General features: G+C 35.3%; 1 protein-coding gene across 2 annotated transcripts in view; it reads left to right on the forward strand.

Annotated features, from left to right (window-relative positions):
- Window positions 1–739: 739 nt before the first annotated feature.
- LOC106872339 (uncharacterized) overlaps window positions 740–19,322 on the forward strand; it is a 90,315-nt gene continuing 71,732 nt past the window's right edge. Inside the window, exons 1-2 of one of the 2 annotated variants that reach the window (XM_052967220.2) lie at window positions 788–899; window positions 12,916–13,037. Coding sequence is in view for 1 of the 2 variants with exons in the window: in XM_014919286.3 (XP_014774772.1) it covers window positions 824–899 (76 nt within the window). In the remaining variant the exon portion in view is untranslated. Of the gene's footprint in view, window positions 900–12,915; window positions 13,038–19,322 lie in introns of both variants that reach the window. The other variant, XM_014919286.3, reaches the window with a different exon arrangement.

The following is a 19,322-nucleotide window of genomic DNA, read 5'->3' on the forward strand; positions in this document are numbered from 1 at the left end:
ATGGATGAAAGGATGGACGGACGGACAGATGGATGGATGCATTACTTCGTAAGTTTTAATTTCAATCTGGTACAGTATGTCAATGCTATACGATCCTCACTTCAGTTAAAATTCTAGCAAATATACAGCGGAACCTCTGAGATGAATTTGGCAAGTCAGGGCAAAACAAAACTACATTTGAGTGCCGATATTGAGAGGGGTTTTTCTTGGAATTCAAAAGCGGTGAGCATCTTTTTAAGGAGAGGGCCCCAGAAAATAGTCACGGAGCATCCATGGATCGCTGAGGCCATGTATGAATGGCCTCTTATTACAATTGATAATGTGTGGTCATAAGAGGCTAAGTAATGACTTTGTAGAAATTTTGTCAGCTGTGGTAGTTTAAAAGTTGAGTCAATCACAATCGTGCAAAACAATGTTTACATTTTCATAAAATCATTAATAGTTGTCTCGTACATGGAAGCTGAATTTGGTGGGGAGATATGACAGTCAGGATTTTCTCAAGGACATAGCAGTGAAAGTGAACTGACTTCGTTCTTTAAAGTCGCTAATACCCTTGGGAGATGCAACTATCAATAATGCTGCATAACATAGATATATAAAAAGAAAACAAAAAAAATGCTATTTGAAACCAACCAAATTGGTTTAAAATTAGCGAAAATAATCTAATTCACACACGAATCTCTAGAGCCTGCGATTGGCTAAAATACAATACTTAGTTGTCAATCAGCTTATATGTATTATACTAAGCTGCAGCTTTATGTATTAAGTGAAAAAGCACATGGTATTCGCGGTATTCAGGTGAAAAGGTTCGTTGCCCTTACATATGTTGTTGGAGATAACATTACACGAAATCAAAGCAGTTGATATCAGCGAACAAGTCAGAGACGTTATATTTTCAGGTAAGCTATTTCAGATTAAATTGAATTGTGTCACTGAAGCTTACAGATATCGAATATAATAATTGTTTCATATATCATGTATTGACAATAAAAATTGCCAGTATATATCCCATACAATGGTCATCAAAATTCATATTAGTCAGATTTCAGCATTTTTTTTAACGACATGTACATGTGTTGTTATTATCATTGTTGATGAAGGCGGCGAGCTGGTAGAATCGTTAGCACGCCGGGCAAAATGCTCAGCGGCATTTCTTTCGTCTTTGCGTTCTGAGTTCAAATTCCGCCGAGGTCGACTTTGCCTTTCATCCTTTCGGAGTCGATAAAATAAGTACCAGTTGACCAGCGGAGTCGATGTAATTGAATTTACTCCTTCCCCAAAATTACTGGCCTTGTGCCAAAAATTTGAAACCATTATCATTGCTGATGATGTTGTTATAATTGCTGCTGTTGTTGTTGTTGTTGTTGTTATTGTTGTTGCTGCTGCTGCTGCTGTTGTTGTTGTTGCGGTTGTTGATGATGATGATGATGATGATTAGCACTAATTCGATGCTGAACGAGCAGAGTTATGATGAAAAGCATTCCAGTCCCGACCACACTCGTGTCCTTTCTCCGGGTACTATATCTCAGACTGCATTACCCTCTATCTCCGTTCTTCTGACATTTTATTAACACGGGAGTTGAAAGCAGTATTTGTTGGATAGACCTTCTATCACAACGACCAAGATAGACTAGATACCCAGCAGTTCACTACAGCAGAATGCATCTATCACTGTCGCAAGACAATCATACAGCGGGACCAAGATCATTGCAGTTGATCACCAATTCACGCGACGGGTTGTTCCTTCATTCCATTGGGGCGTTTTCTGCTTCCCTTTTCTTTTGCTTATATTTCCAACTTACATGAAAAATAGGAGTCGAGGACAGGATTGATGTATTCTAGAAGCATCTGGCTCAGAACTAACAGTTTGAATGTGGAATGGAATTTTTTTTTTGAGATATCAGAGATCTCCAGCAGTTACAGCTATGTCTGAGCAATCCTATTTAGTATCTATGCTATTCATTCTACACATTTCCGTAAACAACACAAGCTTCAACCCTATGAATCTTCTCACAGGAGATACTCTTTTATTAGGGCAGTGGTTTTCAAACTGACAAATACCCACACATCCATGTAGCAAAAACATAAAATCAGAAAAATCATTTGGCACAGTGTTCCTCTTTATGAGAAAGCAAAATGGTCTCTGCATACATATAATTTTATAAACTTTCTTTCTTCACCAAAATGTTGATCAAGCTTTAAAAAAATTAAGCCATCTTACGTATGTTAAACATGAAAACTTGTTCACACAGTTTTCGCTCTTCACGACCCCCTTTGAGTGTGGCGGATGATTTCCATATCAAAAGCCCTGTATAACCGAATGCAGCAACTAGACAAAAGGAAAGCAATCCTCAACGATTTTAACTTGAAATATATTATCAGGCAGTTAAGTTATATTTTCAGGTAAGCTGTGTGCAAATGGTTTGAATCAAGTCACTAAACATTCCATTGATTAAAATAGCTGGTGCACACCCTATTGAACAATATTTGAAAATGATACTGGTTCAGTTTCGACATATTATGAATTGCATGTACATGTAATAGTAGTGGTAGTTGCTGTGGTTGTCGTTGTTGTTGGTGGTGTACACATGCTACTTCAACCAATTCGGCCTTGAAGAGCCGAGAACTCGATCAAAAACAGTCCATCCACAGCTACCCTGCTCACCCTACATGAATCCTTTAACATCGGAAGCCTATTAACGCAATTGCTCTCAAACTGACAAAACCCAGGCACCATCAACAACAAAACAAACAAAAAATAGTAGAGAAAGTATTTTTGATACCTATCTTTATTTGTGAGAAGACAAATTAGAGTTTACATCAGTTGCACCTACTTTCTATACCATAATGTTGATAAAAGCTTAAAATTTAAGACCATCTTATATTAAATAAACAACCTAATTTGTTTACACTCTCTTCAATTCTCACGTACCCTCCTAGGGAGGACCGTGAGGTTTGAAAAGTTTTCAAGAACCTTCTTATCTATTAGAGCTTAATATCTAATGACTTTTATTGTAAGAAACCTGAAGGAACAGCTCTTGCATCACGTGAACTTTGAAATTTCAACATTCTCATTACACCAGAATCGATATGGAATAACGTCATTGGGAATAACCAAAGTTATACTTTTAGGGAAAGGATTACGTGTTGGTGAAAACTTACATACATTTTTGGTGAAGAAGTTTGATATTTTACAAAGCTCTTTATGTGAGCGTGTTATCAAATAAGGAAGCAATTTTTTGCATTCCTCAATGTTTATGCTCTGCTCAAGCCCTTCTGGACGCTAAAGGAAGTCTAGATGTTTTCTATGTATCGCATTGTTTAGTGCAATGGTTTATTAATTCAGATGAAAAATTATTTCTAGTTTGGAACTTTGATGTTCACCTTGAAAGGAGCTATGAATGATGCACAGTTATAAATGGCAGACCTGAGTAAATAGATGCAATGCAAATGGTGTGTTATTACTAAAACTTTATTTGGCGAATTGAATCTACCATAACTAACATCATTTTCCATCAAAATAACTTGTAAACATGGATGCGTTCTTGTTCTAAGATTTTGTCATCACACGGTAATGAGATATATTAGATGATGTGCAAATTAATAAATCAGTACGATCCAATAGTGGTTCTGAGACTGATTACAGATGGTTTTAACGAAATTAAAAATTAAAATAAAACGATCATTTAAGCTTCAACACAACGTTGGAAGGAAAAAATTAAATATTAAACGTTTTCAAGGTCTCAGTACTTGCAACAATAATTATACTGCTATGAACAACAGTCTATAACAAACTAGTTTGTGGGATCACGATTGAAGAGCTGAACATGCTCAAATAAGTGATACGTGATTCTGCAGAAGAAAATTTTGGCACACTTCATTGTCAGAAATTTGATTGGCTTGATGAAAACTATTATAGAATGAAAGTTGTAGTTGCAGAAAAGCAAAAAGGTAAATTTGACTGAGAGAAAATTCTGAATTTTGAGGTCAATGACAGAAGCACAACAAAGAGTTAAAACTACGGAAAATTAACGGTGGATTGCAAATCCATAGAAATACTAGACTATGCAGACAAGAACCATTCAAGAGATTTTATTTGAAATGTTTTGGGGTTAACAAAAATGCGAGCAGCGCCAAACAAACTGGCATGTAAAAACCTCACTCTAGCAGAAAAGGCGCTTTAAAGAAGAGATGGCATAAAACATTTCGAAAATTAACTTAATCGGTCATCAAATGTATTGCCAGAAGGTATTGACAATACCCCACATCAAATTGTTTGTCCATACCTGGATACGCCACCCTCACCACAAAAACTTGAAGTTGCAGTTTCAAAATTACGAAACAACAAATTTGCGGTGCCAGATCAAAAATCTAGCAAAACTTATAAAATGTGGTGGTCAAATGTATCTCAGTCGGATTCGTCACGTCAGCCTTCTTTTTATGGGAACAAAGCCAACATATCTGTAGATTTGAGAGATACTATCGTTCTAAGAAAATTTAAAAAGAAAAAGAGAGAGGATGTTACATATAGTTGAAATTATTATCTCCCATGACAGAAAAATCCACGCAAATATTCTTAGTGCTATACTGATCTCACATTGTTGAACGAATTCTCTGAGAAAACTAATGTAGTCTAAGACCTGATCGAGGAACATGCTACATATCGATATAATCTTCTCCCCCACGACACACAAAAAGTGTCTAGAGCATTGGTTCTTATCCTGGGTGGGAGAGGCATCAGTAATTTCCGTGGTGGGGCGTGAGCCCTTGAGGAAAAGCAGAAATTTCTCTAATTATATTTATTCTCTTAACGAGAGCATGGTCAAATAATGAGAAGTTTATGAAAAAATGCAAAAGTATTGCCTTATACCATTAGTTTTCTCATTCTACTGCCTTAGCGCCTCTTATCATTTTCTGTCGTTATTAACCCCACTTCATATCCCTCACTAATTCTGAATTGTAGCTTTAGCATTTGCCTTTTATTTTGTAAGTTCTTTTATTACAAGACTCAGGTTAAGAATCACTGGTATAAAGCTTAGATATTATTATCGTGTTAAGACTAAAATCTTTTTCAGTTAATAGATTATAAACAAGTTTGATCCACAGTTTTCATATATATGAAATAATGTGATTCTGAAAGAAGTTTGACAACAGTGTCAAGTATCTCACTAATAATGTGACTAATTCATATTAAAAAATAACAACTTTTTTTGCTAAGAAGCAGTGTCAAGTATCTCACTTTTTGCATAATTTGATTATACATAGAATTATACATAGTTTGTATAATGTAACTAATTCATATTCAATAAAAAGACTAAAAACATATTTTAGATTTTATTTAAAATCTGGGAGATAATTAAATTTATAGATGCAAGGGTGCGTGGAAAGAAAGACAAATTCCTAGGGGAGGCGTGGTAGTAAAAAAATTAAGAACCTGTACATAATTTTCTTTGATTTTGTCAATATTTTCAAGTCGCTCTTACTCAACACTATGTGGGAAGTTCTTGAACGTTACGGGTATCCGCTCTAATGTCTCTGCCAAAACAGCGCCTTGGTAAACACATAAAAATAAACTTTACAATATGAGCATTGTTCCCACGAGCAGGGTGAAAAATTGTATGGAGCGGTAATTAGAAAATACGTTTCATATTTGATCCCTGTAAAAATAAAATGTTTATTTGGAACATTGTCAAAATAAAATTTAATAACCTTCAGACTATATTAAATACAGCTCATCGCTGTAAAATATATCTAATAATTTAGAATAAAATATAATATGTTATAAAATGTGTTATAAAAATTACCAGAGCCAATGAAAATATTTCTGAAATGAAGCTATTCCTAAAGTAAGGAAGGTAATAGCAATTTTTGGAATATATGTAAAAAAAATATGTGATAGTAATTTGCATCTGCCTCTGATCTCTTCTATGCACGCATGCATGTACACTTGCATACATATACACATACACACACAGACATACATGCATACATACAGATATGCATACATGCGTACATACATGTATGTATGTGTGCATGTATATATACAAACATACATATATACATACATACATACATACATACACACATACAAAAATTACCTGTTGTTGATGCTGAAATTCCAATTTACATACATAAATACATACATCTCTCTGCATTCAATAAAACAGTGGCCCACAGTGTGTTTGCAGTGTCAGTAATCATACCAACATTTGGGCTGCTTGATTGGACGCTGGATGAGATCCGAGCCAGTGATGTGAAAACCCGAAAAATACTAACAAGCACACATAATTTCCACCTAAACTGTGACGTAGGCTGCCTCTACATAAAACGTGAACAAGATGGTAGGGGCTTGACATTGATCCAAAATGCCTTTGAATGTCGCATCATATCCCTTCGGCAACATCTTTTAACCACCAAGTGTCGAAATGCATCCCTTGACCAAGTTTGCATACATGAGGCTGATAAAACATAAGACTTGGAAGACGGCTCCTTGAGCAAAACGCTCTGTCTTATAACCTAGAATACATGCCCAATACTGCAACATATCATCAGATTAAACGATGAGCCTATTCAGGCAGAAGACTATGCATGGATATGCTACTAGAAAGCTCCGTGATGATAGTAACATCGATCATCAAAGCAGTTTATCATGGACTAAGAGCCGGATTACTACCTCCCACTTTGAAGGATATGTGTTTGCAATCCAGGAACAGGAAATATCAACCAAGTACCTGATGCACAAAAGGGATAGAGATGCGGGAAAAGCCGTAAAATGTGACAATCGATGCATACTTTGTGGAGTTCACACTGAAGATATCACCCACATCATAAGCAGTTGTCCGAAAATGTCATCACGGTATTATCTACAGATGAGACATGACGTTGTAGCTAGGACACTTTATACTGAAATCCGTAGGAAGGATAATCCCTAGAACAAAGAAATAAAAACCACAATATGGTAGAAGCCATATCCACTCGTAATGGAAAGGAATACTGGTGGAATGTACCAGTGTAGACCTCAATAAAATGTAAGCACAATAGACTTGATAAAATGATTTGGGATAGAGAAGAGAAACTGTGCACAGTTGTGGAAATTAGCTTCCCAGCGGATGTTAACATAAAGCTGAAGATCAGTAGAAAAGAGAACACCTATGCTGAACTATTGAGAAATCTGCTGTTGCTCTATCCAGATTACAAGTTCAGGTTTATATCTATAATTATTGGGACCCTGGGATATGTAACACACTGTCTAAATACCAATCTTGAGAAATTAGGCTTCTCAAAACCAGAAAGGAGAAAGTCAATTCGAAGACTACAGATCCAATTCATATATATATATATGAGCATGTCGAGATATGTAACTATATGCATGAGAATACATACATAAAACATACAAATTTGCACATACATACATACATACATACATACATACATACATACATACATACTTACATACATACATACATACATACATATATACATACATACATACCCTGTTGTTGATGTTGAAATTCCAATGATAGAGCTTTGGATCGAGGATTAGAAACCAGTTCTTATTCTATCGGTAAGAAATCTTGAAATAAACTGAATAATGACATACATACATACATACATACATACATGCATACATACATACATACATACATACATACATACATACATGCGTATATGTATATACATGGTGCGGTGAATGTGTTGTCATCTAAATTACGCAAAAATGAAAATAACACTGACATCACATAGAAAATGATATATTTACCAAAATCACATAGAAATATCTTGAAATACTAAAGAGTAAATTTATTCAATAAAATCGCCATTAGCTTCAACCACGGCCTCTGGACGACTTCGGAATCTCCTGCAACTCTTCTGGACGGTCTCCTTGTTTAAGTGAATGCTACTATAATCCTTGCCTTCAGTTCATCTTTGGTGTTACAAGGAGCTTTGTTGGTCTCTCACTCAACTGCGCCCCACACGCAAGGGGGTTGCAGTCGGGGAAGTTAGGTGGCCAGATGTTAGAGGTGATGTAGTCGCAGAAATTGTCTGACAGCCATGACTGAGTTCTCCTGCTTGTGTGGCATGGTGCAGAGTCCTGTTGCCAGACATAGGGTCTTCCAGCAGCCACCCTCTTGACCCATGGCAGTACTACCTCTTTCAGGCACTTGATATAGGACTTCATGTTGAGTCTGAGGCTGTATGTGGAGATGAATGGAAGCATAACATTGCCATCACTAGTCATCACTCCAAACACCATGATGTTGCCTGGATGTTTGATGTTTATCAAACTCGGTACATGTCCTCGCATTGCACTGTCGTCAGATTAACACCCAAACACTCTGAAATGTTCGTACTGGAGCTTCCGTTGCAAATGCCCAGCAGTACAGCATGTCGTTTCCAAATTTCTGGCAGACTCAATTGCATCGTGGTCCTGTTTTTCTCACAGACGATGCGCAACTGACTCTACTATACGGTGTAGTCGACAAAATCAAAAACAAACAATGCGAGACAATTTACCCATCGAACCGTGTGTGCGTGTGTTTCGAAAGATAAGTGTAAAAGAATATATACTTATTCTTTTATTAGCCAGTTATATCAACCCCGATCTGTCTGTTTATCTGGTATTTAATTGATCAGTTTTTATTTATCAAATATTTTAATTTTGCTTTTTAGAGGTAAAGGAACTAATTTGACAGAACGTTTTACATCGATATAAAATTGGAACATTTTTCTATAAAACAATTGTAGACAGGCAAGCTACCTAGCAAGTTGGCTTTTTGAGCTAAGATGTTCCAGTACAGAAATGATGAACTCCAATGAAGTATTGAAAAATCATCGATAACACAACTATGCAATATTATTTGGCAAACGACCGAAATTAAATTTTTTATGAGGCAACTATTGTTATTAGATGGGATTGGTATCTTACTAACATATGTGTCTTGAGACAGAGACAACCAGCAACGCAGAATATTTTCACGTTTTCTCTGAAACTGTATATTTCTTCAAGGAAAAAAAATGAGATTACTACATTTTGGTAAATATTGGAGAACTCTCTTTTCTAATTCTACTAGAATTCTATGGTATTTTCTTGTGCATAACACCTTACGACTGTTGTTTACAGTCTGGAGAAAGCATTTAGCAAGAGATTTCTTTATTCAATTAAGACTCGAGTGAAGTTCCAGAAACACTAAAATTATATGTCTTCGCAATTGTTCTTTGTAGAAAAAGTATTTATATTCAGACTGTCATTGACCACCTTATTTTCACAGTCGTTGTTGGTATATAAGAGACACAGCTGACCTAGCAGCTTCACTAGAGAATCGGAAGATAGAAGCTACTCCACTTATCTAGGGTCATTTATAAATAGCAGCTAATGACGCTGTTAATTAAACTCATATTAAACTCGCTCTCTCTCTCTCCCTCTTTCTCTCTCTCCACCTCTCTCTCTCTCTCTCTCTCTCTCTCTCTCTCTCTCTCTCTCTCTCTCTCTCTCTCTCTCTCTCTCTCTCTCTCTCCACCTGGGTTACAAACATAGTTTAATGCTAAAATTCAGGCAGAGTAGTTTCTGTGGAAAGCATTTTAGAAAATAAATCCCAGACTTTGAAAGCTTCTAAGCCTGATCGGTATATACTTTTGTGAAAGTATACGGTAAAGAACATTACCATCTTCATTTGATGCAAATATAAGGAAAGCGTCGTCAAAATACTGTCCAGAGGAGTGAATCACATCTCGCTTACATAGAAGTCCATAACATCTACGCAAATATATGCTTCGTTTCCGGAAACTTGAAGCAGACAGAGATGAACGACTAGTCTGAGATTCACTCTAATTCAAATGGATGTCATGAAGACATTAGTAATTCTACAGATTCACACAGATATATGTGATGAAACATGATGAAACCAACCAATCCATTAGTGTAGTAAATCATAGACTGTGAAGAATTTATGTGCATTCTAAGTTGTATCAAAATATACAAACGATTTCTTGTAACTATCATCTCCTTAACCACAAAAAGCTGCGGAGATGCTTTTATAATATAAAAGCATGTGGAATTATATTATTGGTTTCAAATTTTGACACAAAGCAGCAATTTCAGGGAAAGAGTAAGTCGGTTACGTCGACTCCACTGCTCAACTGATACTTGTTTTATCGACTCGGAAGGATGAAAGACAAAGTCGGCCTCGGTGGAATTTGAACTCAGAACGTAAAGACCAGCGAAATTCCGCTAGGTATATTGCCCGACGTGCTAACAATTCTGCTAACCCGCTGCTTTATGTGAAATGATAATACTGCCTTCAAGTTCTGGCACAAGGTCAGAAATATCCGGGGAGTGATAGGTCGATTAGATCAACACCGGTGCTCAGTTGGCATTTATTTTATCGACCTCGAAAGAATGAAAGGCAAAGTCGACCGTGGCAGAATTTGAACTCAGCATGTAAAGACGAAATGCCGCTAAGTATTTTGCCTGACGTACTAACAATTCCGCTAGCTCATTGCCTTATGCGGAATTATAATATTGCAGCCAAAGTTTCTTCCTATAATATTAATAATCGACATTTATCACAGGCGTATTTGTGATTAATGATTGTATCTTATAAACTGTCTTCTTAAAGGAAAGAAGTATGGCTTGCTTATTTCCGCACTAAATTACGTACATGTCTTCCCCACACAGTCTCTTGTGAAATAAAGATGAAAAACTATATGCCTTTTGCATCTTTTGTGTTGATATTGTTTACATCTAGAACGGTAATGATTGAGCTGAATTTTGATCCTGAACGTTCCAACGGCAAGCATCCAGCCTGTGTTGACATAGCTCTATTGTTAAGTTTTTCAGAATTGCACAGTCGTAGATTTGTCAAATTCTAAAGTCGAGATGTAAAGATCTACTTAAAGGACTTTTAACTGTAGATCTCTCTTCTATGACCGGTTAGCTGAATCTTTGTATTAGATGGCCACTGAAAGTTAAAATGGAAACAGTTCTTCAGTAGAAAGATAATCGGTACATTAGTGGTTGTATGAGACACAATCATCATCTAAGCTGGGTAAGATAAATCATGATGAGACGAACTTATCTATCTTTTAAGATAGCATATTTAGGACTAGTGGTATTCCTGTTTTTTATGAGAGTATATGGTTTCTAAGACTATAGGAAGTTATATGACGGAAATGTAGGTACTGTTTCGGGCTGATCGAGCGACGATAAATGTATGCGTGTATGTATATGAGTGTATGAACGTGTGTGTAGCTATGTGCCTGTAAGTGTATGAGTAGTTGAATGTTTAAAATATGTTAGCAATCACATTAAAAGTGCCAAATTTCCAGCTATAGCTTTATTGTTTTGCTTCCAGAAAACCTACAGTAATCGGCTTGCTTTAATCGTTTAGCCACCCTGACAAAAATAGTCAGTTCTCGTTAACAGCTGAGTGATTAACCATATAAAAATGATGCAATATCAATATTTTTAATGCTGCTTCTCAGTTTTTTTATGTCCGTTGTCAATTGAAGGAGACGCAAATAATTAATTGTCATTTGTTAAGTTTCTGCCTATAAAAAAATTACTTTTCTTTTATTAAGTCAAGAGAAAGAGCGTTGCCTATGACTTTTTACAAGGCTTCCAAGTCTGATGATAGGAAAGGATATAGTACCTTTAAACAAAAGATCTGACTCCAATACTTCCATCAGAGAGAACTCCTCTGCTAAATATGCCCGAGAGCTAAGTGTGGTTTTAAACCGGGCGACGGATTGATATGTCTTTTGGTTATGCATGTACATCTTATTAAGTTTTTATAATAAAATATATAACGTAGCTTAAGTTATTGAACATAACGAACGCTTGTGTATACATATGTTTGTAATTGTATACAAGTGTAATTGTCTTTTTCAAAATTCAACTTTTTCGGGTTTTTTGTCTGACTCACAGTACTTCATTTAATCTGTTATGGAAACAATACCAATATTGCAATTCCGTCAACTATTGTTCATATCTTTCTTCCTTCCTGTGCACTTCCATCCATTCTACAATTCTGTAATCTGTCATCCTATGTATATGTCTATGTGGTTTCTTTCAACTGTTAGTCCTACCCAATTCACTCTACTCCAACAAAACTCTTTCAAAGAACTGTTTCTCTATATGCAGTCTTTTTATCTTTGTTTGTTTGCTTTTTTCAGGAAATGTACCCTTCACCTCTTTGGCTTCTCACTCTTTTCACATCATCTCTTTTATACTCAGCCATGCGTCTCCCTACTGAAACCTTTAATTTCAACTTTTGCCCTTAGTTTCGTCATTCTCACGCAAAGAACAAGAGAAACAAAGTGCTATATATAGCAATCATCACAAGTAAGCTTGTCTGTTCTACTGAATTTTCTTATTGGCTGAGTTTTAATTCTACTGACGTGGATCACCGTATTCAAAAACAAAAAAACTCTAAGAAACCATTTGGAAATTATTACCATAATAAGAAATAATTAAGTTATGTAAAATTCAGAAAAGAAAATGTTAATATAGAGGAGTAAAAATATTGATATATATGTATTTCCTAAAAATTCATTATTATTAATGTTTAGTTTAATTAAAATTCTGTCGATATAGAAGTGTAGCAAACAAAATTAATTGCGAAATACTTTCGTACTTATTTTTAAGAATTTGAATAGAGATAGTGTATGTACATATAACTAAGTACATACACACACATTGATACATATATGTATACATATATATTCATATATACATACATTCATACATATATCATATACATATATATTTATATCAAATATGTGTGTGTGTATATATATATATACATATATGCATGCATACATACATACATACATACATACATACATACATACATATACATACATACTCATGAATATTTTGTCTGGTGACCCTTTTCTCTTTTTTTTTTCTTTCTTTAGCTTTCAGTCTGTCGGTCTACTGCAATGTTCTTGTCACTTCTGTAGCATTTGACCAATCTACCTTTTGGCGTGAGATGAACTGTATCCACAGGAAAATTAATTTACTCTGGCTTAATATTTAGGTTAGTTTTTTTTTATATGAGTTTTGAATTAGGGATTGCTATGGTAGGTCTAAATTAGGTTGGGTAATATATAATTCAATGCCTTTCTATTGTCTCCTTTAATAAGAAATTGCATTTTTAGATGAGGTGTTTGGATTAAATGAAAACGGACAGGGAGAAAATGAAATAAGTTGTCAATCAATTTTTACCAGCGTAATTCCTGAATGGTCCATATTTTATCGTTGGTGGTTTATTTAGCAACTGCACACGTAGAGATATTATTTCATTCATTTTGTCATATGATATCCTCAGTAGCAATATCTTGAAATTTCATGTAAGTGTACTGATGTGAAAATGAGTATACAGGTGCAGGCATGGCTGTGTGGTAAGAAGCTTGCATCCCAGCCACATGGTTCCGGGTTCAGTTTCATTGTGTAGCATTGGGTAAGTGTTTTCTACTATAGTTTCGAGGCAACCAAAGCCTTGTGAGATGATTTATTAGACAGAAACTGAAAGAAGACCGCTGTATGTGTGTGTGTCTGTGTGTGTGTGTGTGTGTGTGTGTGTGTGTGTGTGTGTGTGTGTGTGTGTGTGTGTGTGCGTGCGTGCGTGCGTGCGTGTGTGCGTGTGTGCGTGCGTGCGTGCGTGCGTGCGTGCGTGTGTCTGTGCTTGTCCCTCACCACAGCTTGACAACCAGTGCTGGTGTGTTTACATCCCCGTAACTTAGTGATTCGGCAAAAGCTATCGATAGAATGAGTACCAGGCAAATAAGTACTGGTTTGGTTCCTTTAACAAAAAATTCTTCAAGGTAGTGCCCCAGCATGGTCGCAGCCTAATGACTGAAACAAATAAAAGATAAAAGATACTATGATGTTTCAAATAACAACGCGATGGAAAAAATAAGTAATAGTATAAACACACATTCAGTATAGATGGATAGATTAGTTGGAAATGATAATCTCATTCGTGTTACTGTTTCACTTGACGCTACTTGTGTAAGTGATGACATTTCCAAAGATGTTGAAAAATGTGATCTTCCAGGTTGATGGTCGCAAGAAAAAAAAGGAAATATTTCTGCTTAATTTCGATAAACTAATTCGAAAAGTCTAGATGGCAGTGTATGTTGCAAGTGTGATCTCCTTGGACTCGACTGAACACAAACGACTCAATTGCATCGCGCGTGATACAATATCACTCTGCTAGGCGTATGAGTTAGTGGTAACAAAACAAAAATACTTTGCAAAAGAACCGGATTTTTAAGTACAGAACTTTTGCAGCACGTTATATATGCCTAAATAAAAACAATATCGAAATAGTTGATCAAAAAAGTATCCAGACATTTGGTGTATATGTCACTGAAAATAACGAAGCACAAATAGGTTGAATTTTTATAATTGTAAATAATATTATAAGAAATGTAAGTCATGCACAGATATAATACCGAATTGCAAGAAAGAAACATGTTTGGCTTAGGAAATGTTCTACACTCTCGTAAATTGTCTGTAAGTATTGTATAGCATATAGAGAGTCACATGCAAAAGACAGAAGTGAAGAATATAATTTCCAAATAATCTAAAATGTTTGTTATGATTTATGAATCTACTATTATTAATGGTAAAACTGTTCCAGTAGTCTGCTTGAGAGCCATCGGTCCCTTTATAAGCTTCAGAGAAGTTATCACATGCTCCTTAAAGTCTGTGGCTCTATTTCCCAACTACTTTGATAAGTATCCCCTTGTCAAAAGTATAGGGCTTTCAAATAATCAATTCATACATTTACATTTTTTTACGACTTTGACTTCAGTTTGGATTCTCAGAATTTCTCTACATATATTCAATACTTCCCTATTAGGTCTCATCTATAACCATTACACTATGAAACTTATTGTTATCGTAGCATTTACTGTTCTAAGCACACTGGTAATCCATTCCTCATCGCGCTTATGAAGTCCACCATTAATATGTCTATTTTGAGAGTTTCCGACACAGCAGAGTTCTTTTCTGTTTACTAATGGATTCTGTATTGGGTTTCTTCAATAGTAGGTTCAGTATGTATGGTTTAGAGGTTCATTTGATGATAACGTTTTCAGTCCTTAACTCGGTGCATGTAATCGCCAGTTGTTTGCTCTGTATAGTACATATCGTGTATTTTTCATGATCATCAGTATGAGGCTTTTAAGAACCAGTCATTAACGAATTTTCAAACAATTGCAGTGGAGTTCTGCCAGTGATCAGGATGAAGTTGTACGACGAAAACTTTGACACTTCATGACACTTCATAAATTATAAGTGAATTTAACAGTTTTTTAATGGTTCAAATGGCTCTTCCATAACGGTTCTAATGGTTCAAATGGCTCTTCCATAATGTCGTTGCCATATCGGAAATGTTATTAAAACATATTTTCATATGAGATTGCGGATTAAGACAAAATTATGAATGCAACTATAAAAATATAAATGATTGACTGAGTATATGGTGATATTTTCATAAGACGCAATCACATGTCGGAATTTGTTCTGTGGATTAGAAAGCAAAATTGTACACTGATGTAGAAGTTCTTTGTTTAGCATATAAAATATAAGTGAATTTGAGAATAATGAGAAAACCGATACGCAGGTTTGGAGTTGGCAGGTATGCCTGTTGTTTATATAGAACTTGATTAATTGAGACAGTGTAGGTAAGATTTATCTGTAGCAACAACATATTCAAAACATTGTATAAAGACCAACAGCTCATTAAAAGTTTGATTTTCCTTGAAATGCTGATCAAAATGTATATTCGAAAGACTAAACATACAGGTCTTAACTGCTTGATTCATGAAGGCCTATCAAAGCCGTTCGAATGACCCTTGTCCTTTGATTCCGTGTATGTTACTCAAGATGAACAATTTTACATTAGTGATGTCTATCTAACAGTATCTACAAAGTTTATTATGTTATCTCATTTTATTGGCAACAAGCATATTTTTTTTATTCTAACTGATATCAAAAAAAGTATATAACTTTCTGGAAGATATATCTTGGAGGGAGAGACTTACTCTGAAGATAATACCTTTAGAGTCCCACTGTATGAATGGTGTTCTACTGGATAGTTATATTTCAAAATATAGCTAAACGCTAGACGTGCAATTATCGATAAAAAAAATATTCCTAGTATTTTCTCTGAAATAATGATTTATTACATATTACAGATTTCTTGAAAACTGCCGCCTATGCTTTTAGAAGGCCTAGGAAAAGCAATTGATAAGCTTCATTAATTGTTTCCTTAGTAACAAGAATCTAGTTTGAGTTTCTATGATCAAGTTCTGTGAACTTAAAACATAGCCCAATATATATACTTATATTTATATAACTTAGAGTCTTCTTTATATTTTCCTCAGTTAAATAAACTCTAATACTATATCCGATGGGACGAACGCCTCTGTTTGATTGGAATGCTAAAGATATTTACTGATAACAATACTTTTCAATAGTGCTATTTTGGGATAAGAAAAAAATTTAATCTTCTAACCACGGTAAGCAATATTTATAATATTTTCATTTACTATAAATTTATATTTTTTCTCTTTGAAATATGTTTAATATTGTAAGCTGGTAAATTACATGAATTCTATATGTATAATATCTTACTTAATAGCCTTCAATAATGTGCGCAATTTAATTTTCTGTAACACTCCGGCATGTATCGGAACGAAAATATTTATTAAGTCAGTTTCTTATTTTAATATAGGTCAGTATATTAACGTAGATCAGTTTATTAATATCTTTATGCATATTAATAAAAATAGCAACAAATACACTGCGATAGGTAATTGCTACGAGACGGTTTTCCAAAATCAAGACAGCACTAGAAGAACGGTTCTACACATGCGGGAAAACAAGAAAAGTTTAGATATTAAAAAAAGAAAAGAAGATACATGCAGCAAACAAATATATGATGTGTGCGCGTTTTCCGTGCATACATGCAAGTGTGTGTGTGTGTGTGTGTGTGTGTGTGTGTGTGTGTGTGTGTGTGTGTGTGTGTGTGTGTGTGTACCATCTGTAAGTGTGAATGTATGTGTGTGTCTGTGTCTGTGTGTGTTTATTTATATGCATAGGGAAAACATTGTTATGATGCAATGTTTCGCGTCCAGCCTTGCGTTATAACCGTCTTGAGATAGACCTAAATTATATTATATTGTAAAATAATCAAGGAATTATCTTCACTCAGAAGGCATAATTTTGCAATCATTGTGTTTGTTAAAGAAAATTTATAAACCTCAACCTGATTTGTTTCTATTCTATTTAAAGGGTTTTTTAAACTCAATATTCTTGATACAGTTAGTAAGTCTACTCTTGAATTCAGTAGTTTCTTCGATTCTACAACTACATTTCCTAATCGATTCGAAGAAGATATGCACTTCGATCGCTACAGTTTTGTTAGTATTGACTCTTTACAAAGAGAAGTTGCGAAATTGGAGACAGCCAACGAATATAGCTTGTCACTGTTAGTAAAACTCTACTAAGACTTAAAATATCATCTTTGCTGAAGCTAATATTTCCTGTTATCTTAGATTCATATATCACTTTTCGGCTTTGTCTGTCGAGCATTAATGCAAATCAAGTGCCTTAGGTCTAGCAAGTCCTTTAAAGCAGCAATCAATCCCAACGTATAATACTTTCTAAAACAGTAATGTAGGTATTATGAGTTAATCCACATTATTGATTTCAAATAGAAAATGTTATTATGTACTAATCCTCTTTCCACGTATAAACAAGATTTGTATACATAATAGAGCTTACTGTAAACAGCGAAGATAATATTTATACATTAAGTCTATGCTGATGATGCAATGATGACAATATTTACAGGATTTAATATTGATATATAAGTTATATTATTTCTGATACAAAAGTGGCGAGCTGACAGAAACGTTACCGCGCCGGATAAACATGCTTAGTTTTATCGTCCATCGTTACGTTCTGAATACAAATTAGACCAGCGCCGACTATGCCTTTCGTCCTTTCGAAATCGATAAAGTAAATATCAGTCGAGCACTGAGGTCGATGAAATCGGCGAGCCCCATCACCGAAAATGTCAGGTCTTGTATCTATAGTAGAAAGGATGTGTGTGTGTGTGTGTGTGTGTGTGTGTGTGTGTATGGCAATAAGGAAATGGAGGGGGGTCAGGAGGTGGTATTCATCAACTTTTAGACATCATATTATGTCAATTTATTTATTTTTGAAAAAATAATTATAACAATATACATGCATGTATAACATATTATGCTTTACATATATAAAAAATACCAGTAATTATTAAAATATATAACGTAGAACATAGAACATATGTTCTACGTTATATACAAATATATATACATGTACATATATACATATATATATATATATATATATATATATATATATATATATATATATATAATGTTTTTATTTTTCATTCCTTTTCGAAATTATCCCTATTTTGTGGTGTAGAGCTTTGGCTGCTCTTTCTAGCGGGTCAGATGTCCTTTTATGGGCATCTCTAATGTGTATTAAATGTACACTGTATCTTACATGAATAATATATAGTCTGTTGACTAATCTTTTTCTCGCTACACCACTGGTAGTAAATTAAATTTCTTAATTTTTTGCTACCCTTAGACTTATTAATTATAAAATGTACATATATATATATATATATATATATATATATATATATATATATACATATATAAATACGACGGGCTTCTTTCAGTTTCCCTCTACCAAATCCACTCACAAGGATTTGGTCATCGCGAAGCTACACTAGAAGACACTTGCAAAAGGTGTCAGGTAGTGAGATTGAACCCGGAACCATGTGGTTGGAAAGCAAGCTTCTTACCACACAGCCACACCTGCGCCTATAGCCACGCCTGCGCCACATGGACTCAACTCTCTTCCCTTCTTCATCTAACCCTCCTCCCCTTTTCATCTCTTCCTCTCACACCTACTTCCTCCCACCCACCTCTCCTCTCTTGCTCTGGCACCTACTTCCTCTCTTCACTCCTATCCACCTTCTCCCTTCCACTCTCTCCCTTCATCGTCACCCCCTCCCTTGTTACCCCGCCCCTACATATTCCAACCCCACCATCCAACCCTCACCCCATCCATTAGACCCCAGCCTTGCTTCCCCCACTCTCGCTTCCCCCACACCCGAACACCAACACACCACACTAGACACTACCACACCATACCATCACCACCACACACCACACCACCATACCACACCACACCACCATACCACACCACACCACCATACCACACCACATCACACAACCCCACACATGCT

This window comes from Octopus bimaculoides, chromosome 4 (genome assembly GCF_046866305.1).
Source record: "Octopus bimaculoides isolate indiv1 chromosome 4, ASM4686630v1, whole genome shotgun sequence".
NCBI lineage: Eukaryota > Metazoa > Mollusca > Cephalopoda > Octopoda > Octopodidae > Octopus > Octopus bimaculoides.